Raw genomic sequence first — 17,155 nt, 5'->3', positions numbered from 1 at the left:
TACAACACAATCAGAGGCCATTTGGCTCAGCATGTCTGTGCCAGTTCTATGGCAGGGCAGTTCAAGTCCCTGAGTGAGAAAGTTCCTGTTGCTATAGTGATGCCAAGCTATGTAAAAGCGCATAAGGGGGTCAATGTCTGCCCCTCCCTCTTATGATATCTCACAATGGTTAATAAGCCAGTGGAAGCAGGATAACTAGATTATCAACAATTGGCATAGACTTCATGAACTGTCTCTTAGTTGGATGGTACATGATCTTAGGCCAGCTAAAACATTGGAGCATAAATCAACTGGTGTATAGTTAGGAGTAGGGGCTTTGGGTCAACATGACACATCAAAATTAGGACCCAAACCAGCATAAAATCATCACCCTCTTCCAGGTCAGGAAAAATGGCTAGTCTCTTATGTGAAATGCCAGTTGTGGAGTGCAGATCAAATTTACGCCATCACCCATAAGATATTACTAACTCAGCACACAGCAGCAATCAAAACATACAACTTACCAACTAACACTTACAACTCAAACCCATCCCAACCACTTGTTTGTCCACTTTCATGCAAAATACAAATGTTTTAAATTTTAAGTTGTTACCTTTTATTGTTTCGGGAATATTTGGGCACAGTTCACCTGCAATAACATCAGTCGTGGCTAATAACACTTGCTCAGTCAGTTCAGAAAGTGTGTTCATGTCAGCAACTCTGAAAACTCCGGCTTGTTCAGTTGCTAGTTGGGTGATCTCCTGTAAGTCTGCATCCTGCATTCCCACGGTGAAGATTTTGAATCGAGCACTCTTTAGCTCCCTTGCAGCTGCTATTGCATCATCACTTGACTTGCCACCAATTAGAAGGAAAGCGATTTGTGGGACCCCTTCTTCGATCCTACTCCCAGCTGGTTTAATGAAATGGTTGCTTTTAACATGCCTCAAGGCTGCTCCGGTGTTTAATGATCGGCCTCCCTTGAACTGGATATTCTGAATAGCCCGGAGCACATTATCTCTTGTTCGGTACGAATTGAGGAATAATTCGTCACTCACATCGGAATTGTACTGGACAACTCCCACCTGGATAGCTCCATCATCAGCATAGATAGCATCAACTATACTGTAAACAAACTCAGTAAGCAGGGGAAAATTCTGCCGTCCAATGTTAATGGAGCCATCCAGGAGAAATACGATATCGGCTTTTCTCTGTGGCAAAGCTTTAGGAACAAATTGAAGAAATTAAAATATAGTAAATTGGAAATGTGGTCAATGTTTCATAATATGTAATATACAATTTCAAACTATTCATAATGTGCTATAGACAAATAAGTATTTTAAATCATCCTATTTTAAAATTCACCTCCTCCCTCGCCGCACGGAGTTTCTCCCTTATTGTCTGAAACTGTTGATTTAGATTTAGGTAGGCTTCCAGTGCATGAGCCACTCTTTACTATCCCACTCAAATGACCAAATTGTGTGTGAAAACTCAGGCAGAAACTACAAGCAGGGGCTGTATGTTGTATCACAGTTTAATCCAATCCTCTCCTCATCAGGTACTAACGCAAACCATTAACTTTCCACCTGGGTTACTGGATAGCAATTGATAGAGAGTGATGGAATATTTTTTCCCCTCCTTAGGTTGGGGTTCAGGACCAATTGTAGTGATCCCTAGCTGAGAGGCAGCTAACTCAGTATAGGTCATGGCTCAAATCTGGACGTTTATCTAGTTTCTAGCCTGCCCTCTCTCCCATAAATATTATTGCCTGTCATTTATAATAGACTTAACAGGCCAAATTGTTAAACAACTACAGAGATGGGTGTGGAGGCAGATGAGCCGGCAATTTCCCATCACCGTCCGGCGTGCCAGCATGGTCTGGCCTCAGGAGCATTTTTGAAAAGCCTGGCTGGTAGTCAGGTGTGGGGTAGGGGATGGCTACCTGCCCACAAGCAATGGGTAGCCTATTAAGGCAATTAAAGAGCCTGTTAAGGCCAAAGTTCTGAGGCTGACCCGATGTGTGGAGGTGGCCCAGCAGACCCGGGGCCGGGGAGGCAGTGGTGGTGGTGGTGGTGGTAGCATTCCATCATTTTAAACGCTACCATCCTTGCAGCTGACATACTGAAATGGCCACAGGCTGCCCTGTGGAGGGACTTCCTTGCCACAATGGCAGTCACACAGCAGTGGCCACTTATTGTTTTTACAGATTTTAAAAAGTCTTCAGAGGGGGGCCTCCATCTTGAGACGTCCACTTTTTCACCTCTGACAGTGGGCTATTGATGTTTCAGTGCTGAAAGACCTCTTAGTGACCCTCCAGCCTCGAGAGCCCGCCCTCCATTCTTAATTGGATGGGCCTCCCGGGGACAGCCACTTAATTAGGTGTGTATGTGGGTTTCTAGCCCACATTTCCTCCCGATTGTGGGATCAGGACTCACAAATGAGAATTCAGCTCAATGATTAATGTTCCTTTGAGCTTTCCTATTCTATTCTTCCGAAGTTCCAAATCTATCAACTTACATTTTTCTTCCTGCATCAAAACTATGTTAAAGTTAAGACTAAATCACATCACTTCCTGATTTGGTTCATTATTTTCCAAGACACCAAAATTCTTTCCCTCAAGTCTCCCTTTCCTCCTACTAAGCTTGGCAAAACATAAATGCTACTTTTTAATGAATATTGTTTCGTTTCCAAATCTGGTGGTGTCCTGCACTGTGGCTCTCGACCCTAACCTTGGTTACTCAAACAAATCTACAAAATACATCAAAAAATATAAAACCATAACGAAGAGAGACTTTTTTTTTTTGCAGACACAATCACTTCAATTGTATGGAAATATATTGTTGCAATTGTATGCATGGTTGTCATGACATAAATCATACACTTTTTTCTTCTGCACAAAACAAAACTTAAAAAAAAGGAATAATCGTCCATGTCAATAAAGCAGCAAGATCATAGAAACTGGAAGCTAGACTTCACTATTTGCTATATTAGCAAAAAAACAATTCATTAACATTCCTCTGCGGACTATAGTGGAGAGATTAACCCAATGAGAATGGATTAATATAAAAGCAAAATACTGCGGATGCTGGAAATCTGAAACAAAAACAAGAAATGCTGGATTCACTCAGCAGGTCTGGCAGCATCTGTGGAAAGAGAAGCAGAGTTAACGTTTCGGGTCAGTGACCCTTCTTCGGAATGGATTAATGTCTGAATTAAGAAAGCAGACAAGAGAAAGTCATAGGTGTGCTTTAGGTCTCATCCACTAATATTGGTAACAGTGATTCCTAGCTTTAGATACACACCTTCAGTAGGAGGTTCTGGTGTTTCAAAGATTGTCGGATCTTCCATCAGCAAACGATCGGTCACTTTGTCTTGCACACGTTTAAGCTCCGGGAAGTTACCTACTATGTAGGTAGCATAAGGAATAGTTGTGATTTGCCGGAGTTCGACCTCATCTGCATTCTTTGCTCCTATACCCAAAACGTTAATTCCTGCATTTTTTAATAAGCCTAAATAAGGACGGATATCATCTTTGGACTTCCCTCCATTAATGACTATCAGATACTGGGGAACTCCTTCATGCTGCCTGCTTCCGGACGATCTGGTGAAGTGATTTTTCAAGACAAAGTCCAAGCCTCTGCCGGTGTTAAGTGGGGCCCCACCTTTGGGTCTAATTCGCCTGATGGCATCTTGAATGGTGCCTTTACTTGAGTGTTGTTTCAACAAGAACTCTGTTTTTCCATTGTTGCTGTACTGTGCCAGACCAATGCGAACTTTGTTGGCTCCAACATCTAGACGACTAACTATATTCAAGACAAAATCGCGAATGTGGGCAAACTGTTGAGGTCCAACACTGCTGGATCCATCAAGGAGGAACACAATGTCTTTCTTGACAGTATCTGAAGCTGCAAAACAATTGCATTTTTTAAATTGGTTGATAACACACCACCGGAAAATTATACCTAGATTACTCATATCTTCACAAATTACATACAACATCACACAGATTTCAAAGTTGGGCACTTAGAAACTGGGAGTATCCTGAGAAGATCTTAGCAGGTGCCCAAAGTTATCAGGTTTCTGTATTTTTGTATATTTATTGACTAACACATCTCTTTTGCAATATATACTCATAAAACCATTTTGTGAAAGTAAATGCACTGTTTTCCTTCAGGTAGCTGATACTTTGTTTTTGGAAAGTTAGGAAAGATTTCCTAGGAGCGTGTCAGTATTTCTAGAGGCTGCAAAAGATGATGTTAATAGTTGCAAGGAAACTCCAGGATTTGCCAATATTTACAAGAGGGGCGGCAGGGAATTTTCAGACATTCCCGGAGTGTTAGTACTTGCAGAGAGTCCCCATACCAAAAAAAAACTTTGAGAAGTGGAAAAGCAGAGAACAACAACTTGCATTTATATAGCACCTTTAACTAAGTAAAACATCCCAAGGTGCTTCATAGAAGCATTACCACACAAAACTTGATACCAAGCCACAGAACAAGATCGGAGGGCAGCTGACTAATAGCTTGGTGAAAGAGGAAGAATCATAGAATGGTTACAGAACAGAAGGAGGCCATTCGGCCTGTCGAGCCTGTGCCGACTCTCTGCAAGAGCAATCAAGCTGGTCCCACTATCCTGCTCTTTCCCTGTAGCCCCACACTATTTTTCCCTTCAAGTGCTTATCCAGTGCCCTTTTTAAAGCCACATTTGAATCTGGCTCATCCACACTTTCAGACAGTGCATTCCAGATTGTAACCACTTTCTGCATAGAAACGTTTTTCCTCATGTTGTCGTTGATTCTTTTGGCAATCACCTTAAATCTTTGTCCTCTACTTCTCAACCCTTCCACCAATGGAAACAGTTTCTTTCAGTTTACTTTCTCTGGACCCCTCATGATGTTGAACATCTCTATCAAACATTCTCTCAAACTTCTCTGCTCCAAGAACAATCTCATCTTCTCCAATCTATCCACCAAACTGAAGTTCCTCATCACTGGTACCATTTTTGTAAACCTTTGCTGTACACTCTCTAAGGCTTTTACATCCTTTCTACCTAAAGAGCATGGCCCAGAATTGGACACAATACTCCAGTTGAAGCCAAACCAGAGTTTTATAATTACATCATTACTTTCTGCTTTTGCACTCTATGGGCAGAATTTTACGCCACTCCAACGGGCTGGATGGTGGTGGGGGTTGGCGTAAAATTGAGCAGGAGGCTCCGGGAGGCCTTCCTGACCCGCTCCTGCCTCTACCCCACTTTACGTGGGCCGGTGGGGGGGGCGTGGTGGTGGTGGCGAGAAACGGGCCGTCTGCCCCAGCCCAATCAAGGCCCTTAAGTGGCCACTTAACGGCCACTTAAGGGCCTTCGCCCGCCTCCACGGGGATTTTACCCATGGCAAGCCGGTGTCCGGGAGACATGAAAGGCCGTCCAGTGAAACCTGGTGGACTCTCAGCGCACCAGGGTTGGGGGCTTAGACAAACGGACACAGGATACCTGATTGAGGGTTGCCACCGCTTCCCCAACCACCCCCAGGACCCAAGACAGCCCCCTTCCGCCCCCAAATGACCATCCGTGCCTTGCCGGGGCGTGACCAATTAGCCCCGAGAGGCAACCCTTACTTACCTGGACTCCTGTCTCCATGTCCTCGGCTGGGCTGCAGTCCCAGCAGTGGCCAACGCTCCCGCTGCTGGGACTATGAGCTGCCGGCCCGATGATTGGCTGGTAGCTCAATGAGGCGGGACTTCCTCCCTCAAGCGGGTGGAAGTCCCGCCTTGGAACAGTTAAAGACTGGGGTCCCATATAATGCGGGATGGATCGCCAGGCTGGGCGGAAGCGGGTTCGCCCCCGACTTTTACATCGGTGGCCAGGTCCCGCCTGCCCAACATAAAATCCAGCCCTATGCCTCTATTTATAAAGCCCAGGATTCCAAAAGCCTTTTTAACAGTCTTCAAAGATTTGTGCACATATACCCCCAGGTCCCACAGCTCCTGCACTCCTTTATAATTGTTTTATATTGCCTCTCCTGATTCTTTCTAACTAAGCGTATCACTTCATACTTCTTTGCGTTGAAATTTCAACTGCCACATGTCCGCCCATTCTACCAGCCTGTCCATATCCTCTTGAAGTCTATCACTATCCTCCTCACAGTTCACAATATTTCCAAGTTTTGCAAATTTTGAACTTGTGCCCTGTACGGCCAAGTCCAAGACATTAATATGGATCATGAAAAGCAGTGCTCCTAGCACGTACCCCTTTGGAATCCCACTATATACTTTCCTCCAGTCCGAAAAACAACTGTTCACCACTTTTGTTCTCTGTATCCTGTCACTTAGCCAATTTCCTATCCATACTGTCACTGTCCCTTTTATTTCAAGGGTTTCAAACTTTGCTGACAAGCCTGTTGTGTGGCACTTTATCAAACGCATTTTGGAAGTCCAGATATACCACAGCAACCTTTACCCTCATCAACCCTGTCTGTTACCTCATCAAAAAGTTCAAGCAAGTTAATTAAACATGATTTACCTTTAACAAATCCACACTTGTCCAAGTGACTGTTACTTTATCCTGGATCATCATTTTTTTTTTTAAGATTAGATTAGATTTTAGATTAGAGATACAGCACTGAAACAGGCCCTTCGGCCCACCGAGTCTGTGCCGAACATCAACCACCCATTTATACTAATCCTACACTAATCCCATATTCCTACCAAACATCCCCACCTGTCCCTATATTTCCCTACCACCTACCTATACAAGTGACAATTTATAATGGCCAATTTACCTATCAACCTGCAAGTCTTTTTGGCTTGTGGGAGGAAACCGGAGCACCCGGAGAAAACCCACGCAGACACAGGGAGAACTTGCAAACTCCACACAGGCAGTACCCGGAATCGAACCCGGGTCCCTGGAGCTGTGAGGCTGCGGTGCTAACCACTGCGCCACTGTGCCGCCCCTGCGGCTTTCTTAAAGCTTTCCCACCAAGTGAAAACTAACTGGCCTATAGTTGCTGGATTTGTCCTTAAACCCTTTTTTGAACAAAGCTGTAACATTTACTATTCTGCAGTCCTCCCTGTATCTGAGGATTGGAAGATTTTGGCCATTATCTCTGTAATTTCCATCCTTACTTTCCTTAACATCCTTGCATGCATCCTATCTGGTCTTGGGGACTTATCAATTTTAAGTACAGCCAACCTTTCTAGTACCTCCCCTTTTTCAATTTATAGCCTATCTGGTATCTCAATTGCCTCCTTTCACTAAGACATTGGCAGCATCTTCTTCTTCGGTAGTCATGTAGCACCTTAGCCATGCCCTTTGCCTCCATGCATAGGTCTGCTTATTAGACTCTAAACACCCTCCTCTTGCTACTCTTTTACTATTTATATGCCTACAGAAGACTTTTGGATTCCCTATTATGTTAGCTGCCAGTCTCTTCTCATACTCTCTCTTTGCTTCTGTTATTTTCTTTTCCACTCCCCCTCTGAGCTTTCTATATTAAGCCTGGTTCCCACTTGTACTATCAACTTGACAGCTGTTATATGCACCCTTTTTCTACTTCATCTTACTCTCTGTCTCTTTTGTCATCCAGCAAACTCTGGCATTGTTTATCTTACCTTTTCCTCTCGTGGGAATGTACCTCAACTGTACTTGAACCATCTTCTCTTTAAAGGCCACCAGTTGTTTGATTACAGTTTTTCCTGCCAATTTTTAATTCCAATTTACCTGGGACAGATCTGTTCTCAACCCACTGAAATTGGCCCTCCTCCAATGAAGTATTTTATCCTGGATTGCTCCTTAACTTTTTCCATAGCTAATCTAAAACTTAAGATACTATGATCACTGTTTCCCTACTGACACTTGATCCACTTGACCCACCTCATTCCCCAGAATCAGAACCACCAATGCCTCCTTCCTCAATGGGTCAGAAACATACTGATCAAGAAAGTTCTCCTGAACCCATTTCAGAAACGTTCACAGTCTCTGTCCTCTACACAATCAGAGACATCAGCTGCAGCGACAGAGGTTAAAAGCAAGAGAGGGCGGGGGAACAGCGCTAACCAGATTAGAGGCACCAGCAATGGTGAGAGAGAATAAAAAAAGGGAGAGAGAGAGAGCACTGAATGGTATGGATCTGATCGGGGTGTATCCATAAAAGCAAGCAGTGATATCAGAGGACAGCAGGGAGGTGATTGGTTGGTGAGTATAGCTTCTTTTTAAACAACTAGGGCAGTGACTTAAACTAGGACCAGGAAACTATAAAGTACTGAATTAAATTTATAGCTTAGCTAGTTCAATTAATTAATAAAATTTCAATTGGGTTAAGACAGTAAGAGTATTAGCACAGAGCAGGCCGAGAGACAAAACTTAAAATTAATAGTTTAAACAAGGTACTAACTAGATTCTAAAGAGAGAACAGAGAATTTTTAGATCATGGATGGGCAGCTGAGACCTGTTTGCAATTCCTGAACCATGTGGGAGCTTCAGAACACTTCATGTGTCTGGAGGGACCACGTATGTGGGAAGTGTCTCCAGCTGCTTGAGCTTGAGCTTAGGATTTACGAGCTTGAGAAGCAGCTGGAGAGTTTCCTGCATCGTACGTTCCAGGAGGTGGTGACCCCACAGGCAGTGAGAATTCAGGATAGTAGATGCGTGGCCATCCGGAAGAGGCAGGAGGAGCAGGGATCTTCAGGGTGTGTGCCAATCTCAAACAGGTACTCAGCACTGGAGACTGCTGGGAGTGATGACACCTTAAAGGAGAGCAGTCCAGACCATGGCACCAATGGGCAAGGGACTGCCCAGGAAAGAGCAGCGAAAAGTAGAAATGCAGTTATTATAGGAGATTCCATAGCTTGGGGAACAGACAGGCATTTCTGTAGCAGTCATCGTGTCCTGCATAGTATGTTGCTTCCCTAGTGCTAGGGTAAAGGACATCACAGAGACAGTGTAGAATATTCTGCAGGGGAAGGGAGTGAGCCAGAAGTTGGGTACACATTGGTACCAACGACATAGAGAAAGCAGGTATTGAGATCCTACCTTCAGATTTTTAGGAGCTAGGGAAGAAGGTAAAAGATAGGACCTTGAAAGCAGGAATCTCGTGATTACTACCAATGCCATGCACTAGCAAGCACAGGAATAGGAAGATAGGGAGGATCAATCAATGCATGGCTTGAGGCATGGTGCAGGAGGGAGGGCTTCAGATTCTTGGAGCATTGGGACCATTTCTGGGAAAGGAGGTACCCATTCAAAAGGGTGACGATGACGATGCTGCTTTAACCTCACATTGAAGAGTGCCTGCAGAGTCTCATCGACAGGTTTGCGGCTGCCTGCAATGAATTTGGCCTAACCATCAGCCTCAAGAAAACGAACATCATGGGGCAGGACGTCAGAAATGCTCCATCCATCAATATTGGCGACCACGCTCTGGAAGTGGTTTAAGAGTTCACCTACCTAGGCTCAACTATCACCAGTAACCTGTCTCTAGATGCAGAAATCAACAAGCGCATGGGTAAGGCTTCCACTGCTATGTCCAGACTGGCCAAGAGAGTGTGGGAAAATGGCGCACTAACACAGAACACAAAAGTCCGAGTGTATCAAGCCTGTGTCCTCAGTACCTTGCTCTATGGCAGTGAGGCCTGGGCAACGTATGTCAGCCAAGAGCGATGTCTCAATTCATTCCATCTTCGCTGCCTCTGGAAAATACTTGGCATCAGGTGGCAGGACCTTATCTCCAACACAGAAGTCCTCGAGGCGGCCAACATCTCCAGCTTATACACACTACTGAGTCAGCGGGGCTTGAGATGGCTTGGCCATGTGAGCCGCATGGAAGATGGCAGGATCCCCAAAGACACATTGTACAGCGAGCCCGCCACTGGTATCAGACCCATCGGCCGTCCATGTCTCCACTTTAAAGACGTCTGCAAACGCGACATGAAATCCTGTGACATTGATCACAAGTCGTGGGAGTCAGTTGCCAGCATTCGCCAGAGCTGGCGGACAGCCATAAAGGCGGGGCTAAAGTGTGGCGAGTCGAAGAGACTTAGCAGTTGGCAGGAAAAAAGACAGAGGCGCAAGGGAAGAATCAACTGTGTAACAGCCCCAACAATCAAATTTTTCTGCAGCAACTGTGGAAGAGACTGTCACTCTACAATTGGCCTTTATAGCCACTCCAGGCGCTGCTCCACACACCACTGACCACCTCCAGGCGCTTACCCATTGTCTCTCGAGATAAGGAGGCCAAAGAAGGTTCCACCTCAATAGGACTAGGAGCAATGTCCCCACGAGGAGGTTCACTACTGTGGTTGGGGAGGCTTTAATCTAAATTGGCAAGGGGATGGCCACCACCATATATAAGTAGAAAAGAGGAATAAGGTGCTTTCATGAATAACAGTGTTGGATAGTACTACAGAAGGAAATAGTACCATATTAAATAGGAACGGACTAAGAGGAATACAAAGTCAGGTTTACAATGCATGTATGTAAATGCACAAAATATGGTGAATAAAGTTGGTTATCTACAAGCATAAATAAATGTATGGAAATATGATGTAGTGGCAATAAAAGAAATGTTGCTTAAAAATGGTTTGGACTGGGTGCTTAATATTCAAAGATACAAAGTGTTCATAAAAGATAGGGAGGGACAAAAGGAGGTAAGATGACAGTGTAGTGTTGGAAAGAGGGGATGGCCTTAAGGGGGACAAGGACAGAATCCATTTGCTTCGAGTTGAGAAGCAAAAAGGGTATGATCCTTCCACCGGGGGTATTCTATAGGCCTCCAGATAATGAAAGAGAGAGAGAAAGAGAAAGAAGCAAATCTGTAGGGAAATCACAAAGATGTGCAAGAACTATTGAGTAGTGATATTGGGGGACTTCAATTACCCAAATATCGATCGAGATAATGTTAGAGTAAAGTGTAAGGAGTGGGAGGAATTTCTAAAATGTGTACAGGAGATCTTCCTTGACCAGTATGTTCTCAGTTGAACTAATTTAAGAGCATGACGGGCCCCCCATTTTACCATTATCTTTAGTTATTTTTTCCTTTTTTTGTGTTTACTTTATTTTAGTTTGTTCAGTTTGTTTCTACTGTGCCTACCCACTGTTTTTTTCATGTTTGTGCCTGTGGCTGTTCAGTTTTCAGTCCATTAACACCCTATCTGTACTAATGCTTTGTCTTTCAGCACACCATTAACGTACTGTTTGCCTTTGCTCCATGACCTTCTGGTCAGCTATTCTGTGACCTTGTCCTTTCAACACCTTCTCCTTTGTTATCTCCTGCCCCAACCCATCTTTACTTGCTTAAAATCTTTTACATTTCTTATATCTGCCAGTTCTGAAGAAGGGTCACTGACCGGAAATGTTAACTCTGCTTCTCTCTCCACAAATGCTGCCAGACCTGCTGAGTTTTTCCAGCACTTTCTGTTTTTATTTAAGAAGGAGGTATTGCTGGATCTGGTGCTGGGGAATGAGGTGGGCCAAGTGAACCAAGTGTCTGTAGGGAAACACTTGGGTAAGAGTGATCACTGCATCAAAAGGTTTAGATTAGTAATGGAGAAAAGCAAGGAACAATGTAAGGTAAAACTTATAAATTGGAAGGGGGCTAACTTCAATGGGGTGAGAACAAAGAACAAAGAACAAAGAAAATTACAGCACAGGAACAGGCCCTTCGGCCCTCCAAGCCTGCGCCGATCCAGATCCTCTATCTAAACCTGTCGCCTATTTTCTAAGGGTCTGTATCTCTTTGCTTCCTGCCCATTCATGTATCTGTCTAGATACATCTTAAAAGACACTATCGTGCCCGCGTCTACCACCTCCGCTGGCAACGCGTTCCAGGCACCCACCACCCTCTGCGTAAAGAACTTTCCACGCATATCCCCCCTAAACTTTTCCCCTCTCACTTTGAACTCGTGACCCCCAGTAATTGAATCCCCCACTCTGGGGAAAAAGCTTCTTGCTATCCACCCTGTCTATACCTCTCATGATTTTGTACACCTCAATCAGGTGCCCCCTCAACCTCCGTCTTTCTAATGAAAATAATCCTAATCTACTCAACCTCTCTTCATAGCTAGCGCCCTCCATACCAGGCAATATCCTGGTGAACCTCCTCTGCACCCTCTCCAAAGCATCTACATCCTTTTGGTAATGTGGCGACCAGAACTGCACGCAGTATTCCAAATGTGGCCGAACCAAAGTCTTATACAACTGTAACATGACCTGCCAACCCTTGTACTCAATACCCCGTCCGATGAAGGAAAGCATGCCGTATGCCTTCTTGACCACTCTATTGACCTGCGTTGCCACCTTCAGGGAACAATGGACCTGAACACCCAAATCTCTCTGTATATCAATTTTCCCCAGGACTTTTCCATTTATTGTATAGTTCACTCTTGAATTGGATCTTCCAAAATGCATCACCGCGCATTTGCCCGGATTGAACTCCATCTGCCATTACTCTGCCTAACACTCCAATCTATCTATATTCTGCTGTATTCTCTGACAGTCCCCTTCACTATCTGCTACTCCACCAATCTTAGTGTCGTCTGCAAACTTGCTAATCAGACCACCTATACTTTCCTCCAAATCATTTATGTATATCACAAACAACAGTGGTCCCAGCACGGATCCCTGTGGAACACCACTGGTCACACGTCTCCATTTTGAGAAACTCCCTTCCACTGCTACTCTCTGTCTGCTGTTGCCCAGCCAGTTCTTTATCCATCTAGCTAGTACACCCTGAACCCCATGCGACTTCACTTTCTCCATCAACCTACCATGGGGAATCTTATCAAACACCTTACTGAAGTCCATGTATATGACATCGACAGCCCTTCCCTCATCAATCAACTTTGTCACTTCCTCAAAGAATTCTATTAAGTTGGTAAGACATGACCTTCCCTGCACAAAACCATGTTGCCTATCACTGATAAGCCCATTTTCTTCCAAATGGGAATAGATCCTATCCCTCAGTATCTTCTCCAGCAGCTTCCCTACCACTGACGTCAGGCTCACCAGTCTATATTTACCTGGATTTTCCCTGCTACCCTTCTTAAACAAGGGGACAACATTAGCAATTCTCCAGTCCTCCGGGACCTCACCCATGTTTAAGGATGCTGCAAAGATATCTGTTAAGGCCCCAGCTATTTCCTCTCTCGCTTCCCTCAGTAACCTGGGTGAGAGGGGATCTAGCCAGGGTAAGATTGAAAAAAAGATTGACGCGAAAAACGGTAACAGAACAATGGGAACAATCTTTAAGGAGGAGATATTTCGGGTACAGGCTAGTTACATTCCAACAAGGGCAAAAGGTAGGGGATCCAAAGCCTGGGCTCCTTGGATGACAAGGGAGATAGAGAATATCATGAAACAAAGAGAGTGTATGATGCATGTCAAATGAATTCTTCAAGCGGGAGCCAGGCCATATACAATAAGGTGCGAGGGGAAGTGAAGAGGAAAATAAGACTGGCAAAGAGAGAATATGAGAATAGAATGGTTGTTAACATAAAAAGGAAGCCAAAAATCTTTTACCGGCATGCAAATAGTAAGTGGGTAGTAAGAGGTGGGGTGGGGCCCATTGGGAATAAAATGGGTGATATATGCTTAGAGGAGCAGGGCAAGGTTAGAATACTGATTGGCTATGTTATATCGATCTTTACTAAGGGAGAGGTAGCTGGTAGAAATATCAGTAGAATGAAGATGGTAGAGGTAATGAATGAGGTGAAAATTAAGGGGAAGGATGTGCTGGAAAGGTTAGCTGTGCTTAGAGTGGATAGGTCACATGGTCCGGATAGCTTGCATTCCTAAGGGAATTGGGGTTGGAGATAGAATCTTTGAATCTTCCCTAGATACGGGGCAGGTGCCAGAGGATTGGACAGTGGCAAATGTAGCATTCTTATTCAAGAAAGGATGCAAGGGTATTCCTAGCAAATACAGGCTGGTCAGTTTAACATCAGTGGTGGGTAAGGTTTTAGAAACAATAATCAGGGGAAGAAAAAGTCAACCAGCACTTGGAGATGTTTGAGATAATTAAGCAGAGGCAGCATGGATTTGTGAAAGGCAGATTGTGGTTGACTAATCTAATTGAATTTTGTAATAAAGTAACAGAGAAGATTGATGAAGGGAAAGCAATAGGTTTAGTCTGTATGGATTTTAAGAAGGCATTTGACAAAATACCACATAAAAGGCTGGTGAACAAAATTGAGGCTCATGGAATGGAAGGGTCAATGTCAGCTTGGATAAAAAATTGGCTACAGGACAGAAAACAAGTGAGTCATGGTAAATGGTTCTTTTCAAATTGGAGGATGGTAGACAGCGATGTTCCTGAACGGTCAGTGCTAGGACCACTGCTTTTTTGATAAATATCAATGACTTTGATATTGGAATCATAGCAAAATATCAAATTTGCCAATTATACCAAACGTGGAGGTGTGGCAGACAGTGAGGACGATACCAATCAACTGCAATAGGACATAGATAGGCTTGAAGAATGGGCAGATGGAATTGAATCGAGAGAAGGGTGTGATGAGGCAATTTGGCAGAAGGGGATAGGGAGAGGCAATATAGACTAAATGTCCCAGTCTAAAAGAGTGTACATGGACAAAGGGACCTGGGGATTCAAGAGATAGATCTTGGAAGGTGGTAGGACATATTGAAAGAGTAATTAGCAAAGCATATCAGGTCTTGGGCTTCATAAATAGAGATATTGAGTACAAAAGCAGGGAAGTTATGCTCAGCCTTATGCTCTGGTTAGGCCACAACTAGAGCATTGCATCCAGTTCTGGTTGTCACACTTTAGGAAGAATGTGAGAGTCCTTGCGAAGGTGCAGAGGAGATTTACCAGAAGTCTTCCAGGGATGAGGGATTTTAGCTACAAGGTTAGGTTGGAGAAGCTGGGGATGTTCTCCTTGGAGCAAAGGAAATTGAGGGGAGATTTGATAGAGGTGTACAAAATTGACAGGTTTAGATAAGGTAGACAAAGAAAAGCTGTTAACATTAGTTGATGGTACAAGGCCTAGGGGACACAGATTCAAGGGTTTAGGCAAGAGATGCCGGGGGGCATGGATGTGAGGAAGAATTTTATTAAATAGCGACTGATAGTGCCCTGGAACCCGCTGCCTATGAGGGTGGTGGAAGCAGAGATGAAGAATTATTTTAAAAGGAAATTGGATGGGTTCTTGAGGTAAATAAACCTTCAGGGGTACAGGAATAGAATGGAGGAATGGGACTGATTGGAATGCTCTACAGGGAGCCGACGTGGATTCGATGGGATGAATAGCTTCCTTCTGTGCCGTTATACTATGACTTTATGACTATCCCAATCTCTATTAGGATAATTCAAGTCCCCATATCACTTCTCTACAATTTTTGTACCTCTGTAATTTCCATGCAAATTTGTTCTTCTATATCTATCCCAGCAGTTGGTGGCCTACAGAATACACCCAGTTTTGTAATGCATCTCTATTTTTTCTTAACTCTAGCCAAACAGAATCTGTCCTTACCACTCCTGAACATCCTCTCTCTCCATCACTGTAATATTCTCCTTAATCAATATTGCCACCCGTCCTGCTTTCTTTCATTCTCTATCTTTGCTGAGCATCTTGAATCCAAGAATAGTTAGTACTTAGTTCTGCCTTTTTTGAGCCAGGTCTCCGTTATCGCCATTATATCATATTTCCATGTGCCTATTTGTTCCTGCAGCTCACCAACCTTATTTTGCAAGATTCATGCATTTACATAGATGCATAGCAAGTTTAATTTAGACCTTCATGTATTCTCTCTTAGTCTGACCTTACTATTTCTTACTCTAGTGCTATCTGTCTCTTCCAATCATTTGTGCACCTTGTTTCTCCTTTCTAATGCAACATCTGATGCCCATCCCCCTGCCAGATAGGTTTAAACACTCTCCACTAGCACTAGCAAACTGCCTCACCAGAACATTGGTCCCAACTCTGTTGAGATGCAATCCATCCAGCCTGCATAGGTCCCACCTCCCCATATCCGGTCCCAATGTTCCAGCAAACTAAAGCCCTCTCTCCTGCACCATCTCATCAGCTACTCATTCATCTGCTCTACCTTTCTATTTCTATACTCACCAGTGTGGCACCAGGAGTAATCTGGAGATTACTACCTTTGAGCACTGGTTTATTAATCTCTTTTCTAGCTCTCTCAAATCTGCCTGCAAGATCTGATTCCTCTTTCCACCTTTGGCATTAATACAGATATGGATCATGAACTCTGGGTGTTCACCCTCTCCCCTTAGAGTACTCTGCAGCTGCTCAGTGACATCCTTAACCCTAACAGCAGGAAAGCAGCATACATTCCTGGAATCACATCTGCGGCTACAGAAATGCCTGTCCATTCCCCTAACTATTGAATCCTGTATTAGTTTGCTTTCCCCATCTTCCTCTTCCCCAGCCCCCCCTACTGAGCTACCTGTGATGGCGTGGGCTTGGCTCTGTCTGTACTCCCCAGGGGAACCATTGTTTTGACCAGTATTTAGAACTGAATACCAGTTACACAGCGAGATGCTCTCAGGGGTCTGCTGCACTGCCTGCCTGGTCCTCCTTAGTTGTCTGGCAATCACCCAGTCCCTCTCTGCCTGCACTCTCTTAAACTGTGGAATGACCACTCCTGAAACTTGCAATCCACAAAACTCTCGGTCTCGCAGATGTACCACTTTGACCAGCTGCTGGTCAAGCTCCAAAATCTGGAGTTCGAGCTTCTCTAGCTGATGACACTTCCTGCACAAATGGTTGTCCAGGACAAAGGAAGCGTCCTGAAGTTCCCACATGGCACCAGATGTGCATTCCACGAGACTGAGGTGCCCTGTCATGCCTCTATTTGTTAGACTATTAACTAACTTAATGGAAACAAACAAAAACATTTCACCAACTAGTCAGCTTCTTCCCTTGTGCCGACATCACTTTAGTTTTTCCTTACCTTACTCTGACACTTGCTCTCCCGCAGGTCCATCCTCTGGCGTACCTATATTTCTGGCTATTTTTCTTGATCTTTTAAGGTTTTAATGGGGTTTAAGAAAGGCAGAGAAATTTAGAGAGAAAATTCCAGAGCTTAAGGCTTTAGGAAGCTAAAAGCATGGCCACCAATAGAAGGAAATTGGAGCAAACAGGGCGGTGAAAGAGTGGGGAGTTAGAAAGAGATGGAGGGACAACAAGCCTGCCGTAAACAGGAACAAATA

The 17,155-nt window shown here is 44.2% G+C and overlaps 1 protein-coding gene across 1 annotated transcript in view; it reads right to left on the bottom strand.

Annotated features, from left to right (window-relative positions):
• The window catches only part of LOC137372223 (collagen alpha-3(VI) chain-like), a 244,888-nt gene that overhangs the window by 84,269 nt on the left and 143,464 nt on the right, over window positions 1-17,155 (bottom strand). The window contains exons 18-19 of the mRNA XM_068035869.1: window positions 3,279-3,881; window positions 593-1,198 (exon numbers count right to left, since the gene is read on the bottom strand). Of these exons, the coding sequence (XP_067891970.1) occupies window positions 593-1,198; window positions 3,279-3,881 (1,209 nt within the window). The remainder of the gene's footprint in view (window positions 1-592; window positions 1,199-3,278; window positions 3,882-17,155) is intronic.

The sequence above is a fragment of the Heterodontus francisci genome, chromosome 7, assembly GCF_036365525.1.
Source record: "Heterodontus francisci isolate sHetFra1 chromosome 7, sHetFra1.hap1, whole genome shotgun sequence".
In the NCBI taxonomy this organism is placed as follows: Eukaryota; Metazoa; Chordata; class Chondrichthyes; order Heterodontiformes; family Heterodontidae; genus Heterodontus; species Heterodontus francisci.
Note: the sequence above shows the minus strand (reverse complement) of the source record. Positions and strands in the feature narration are given on the sequence as shown.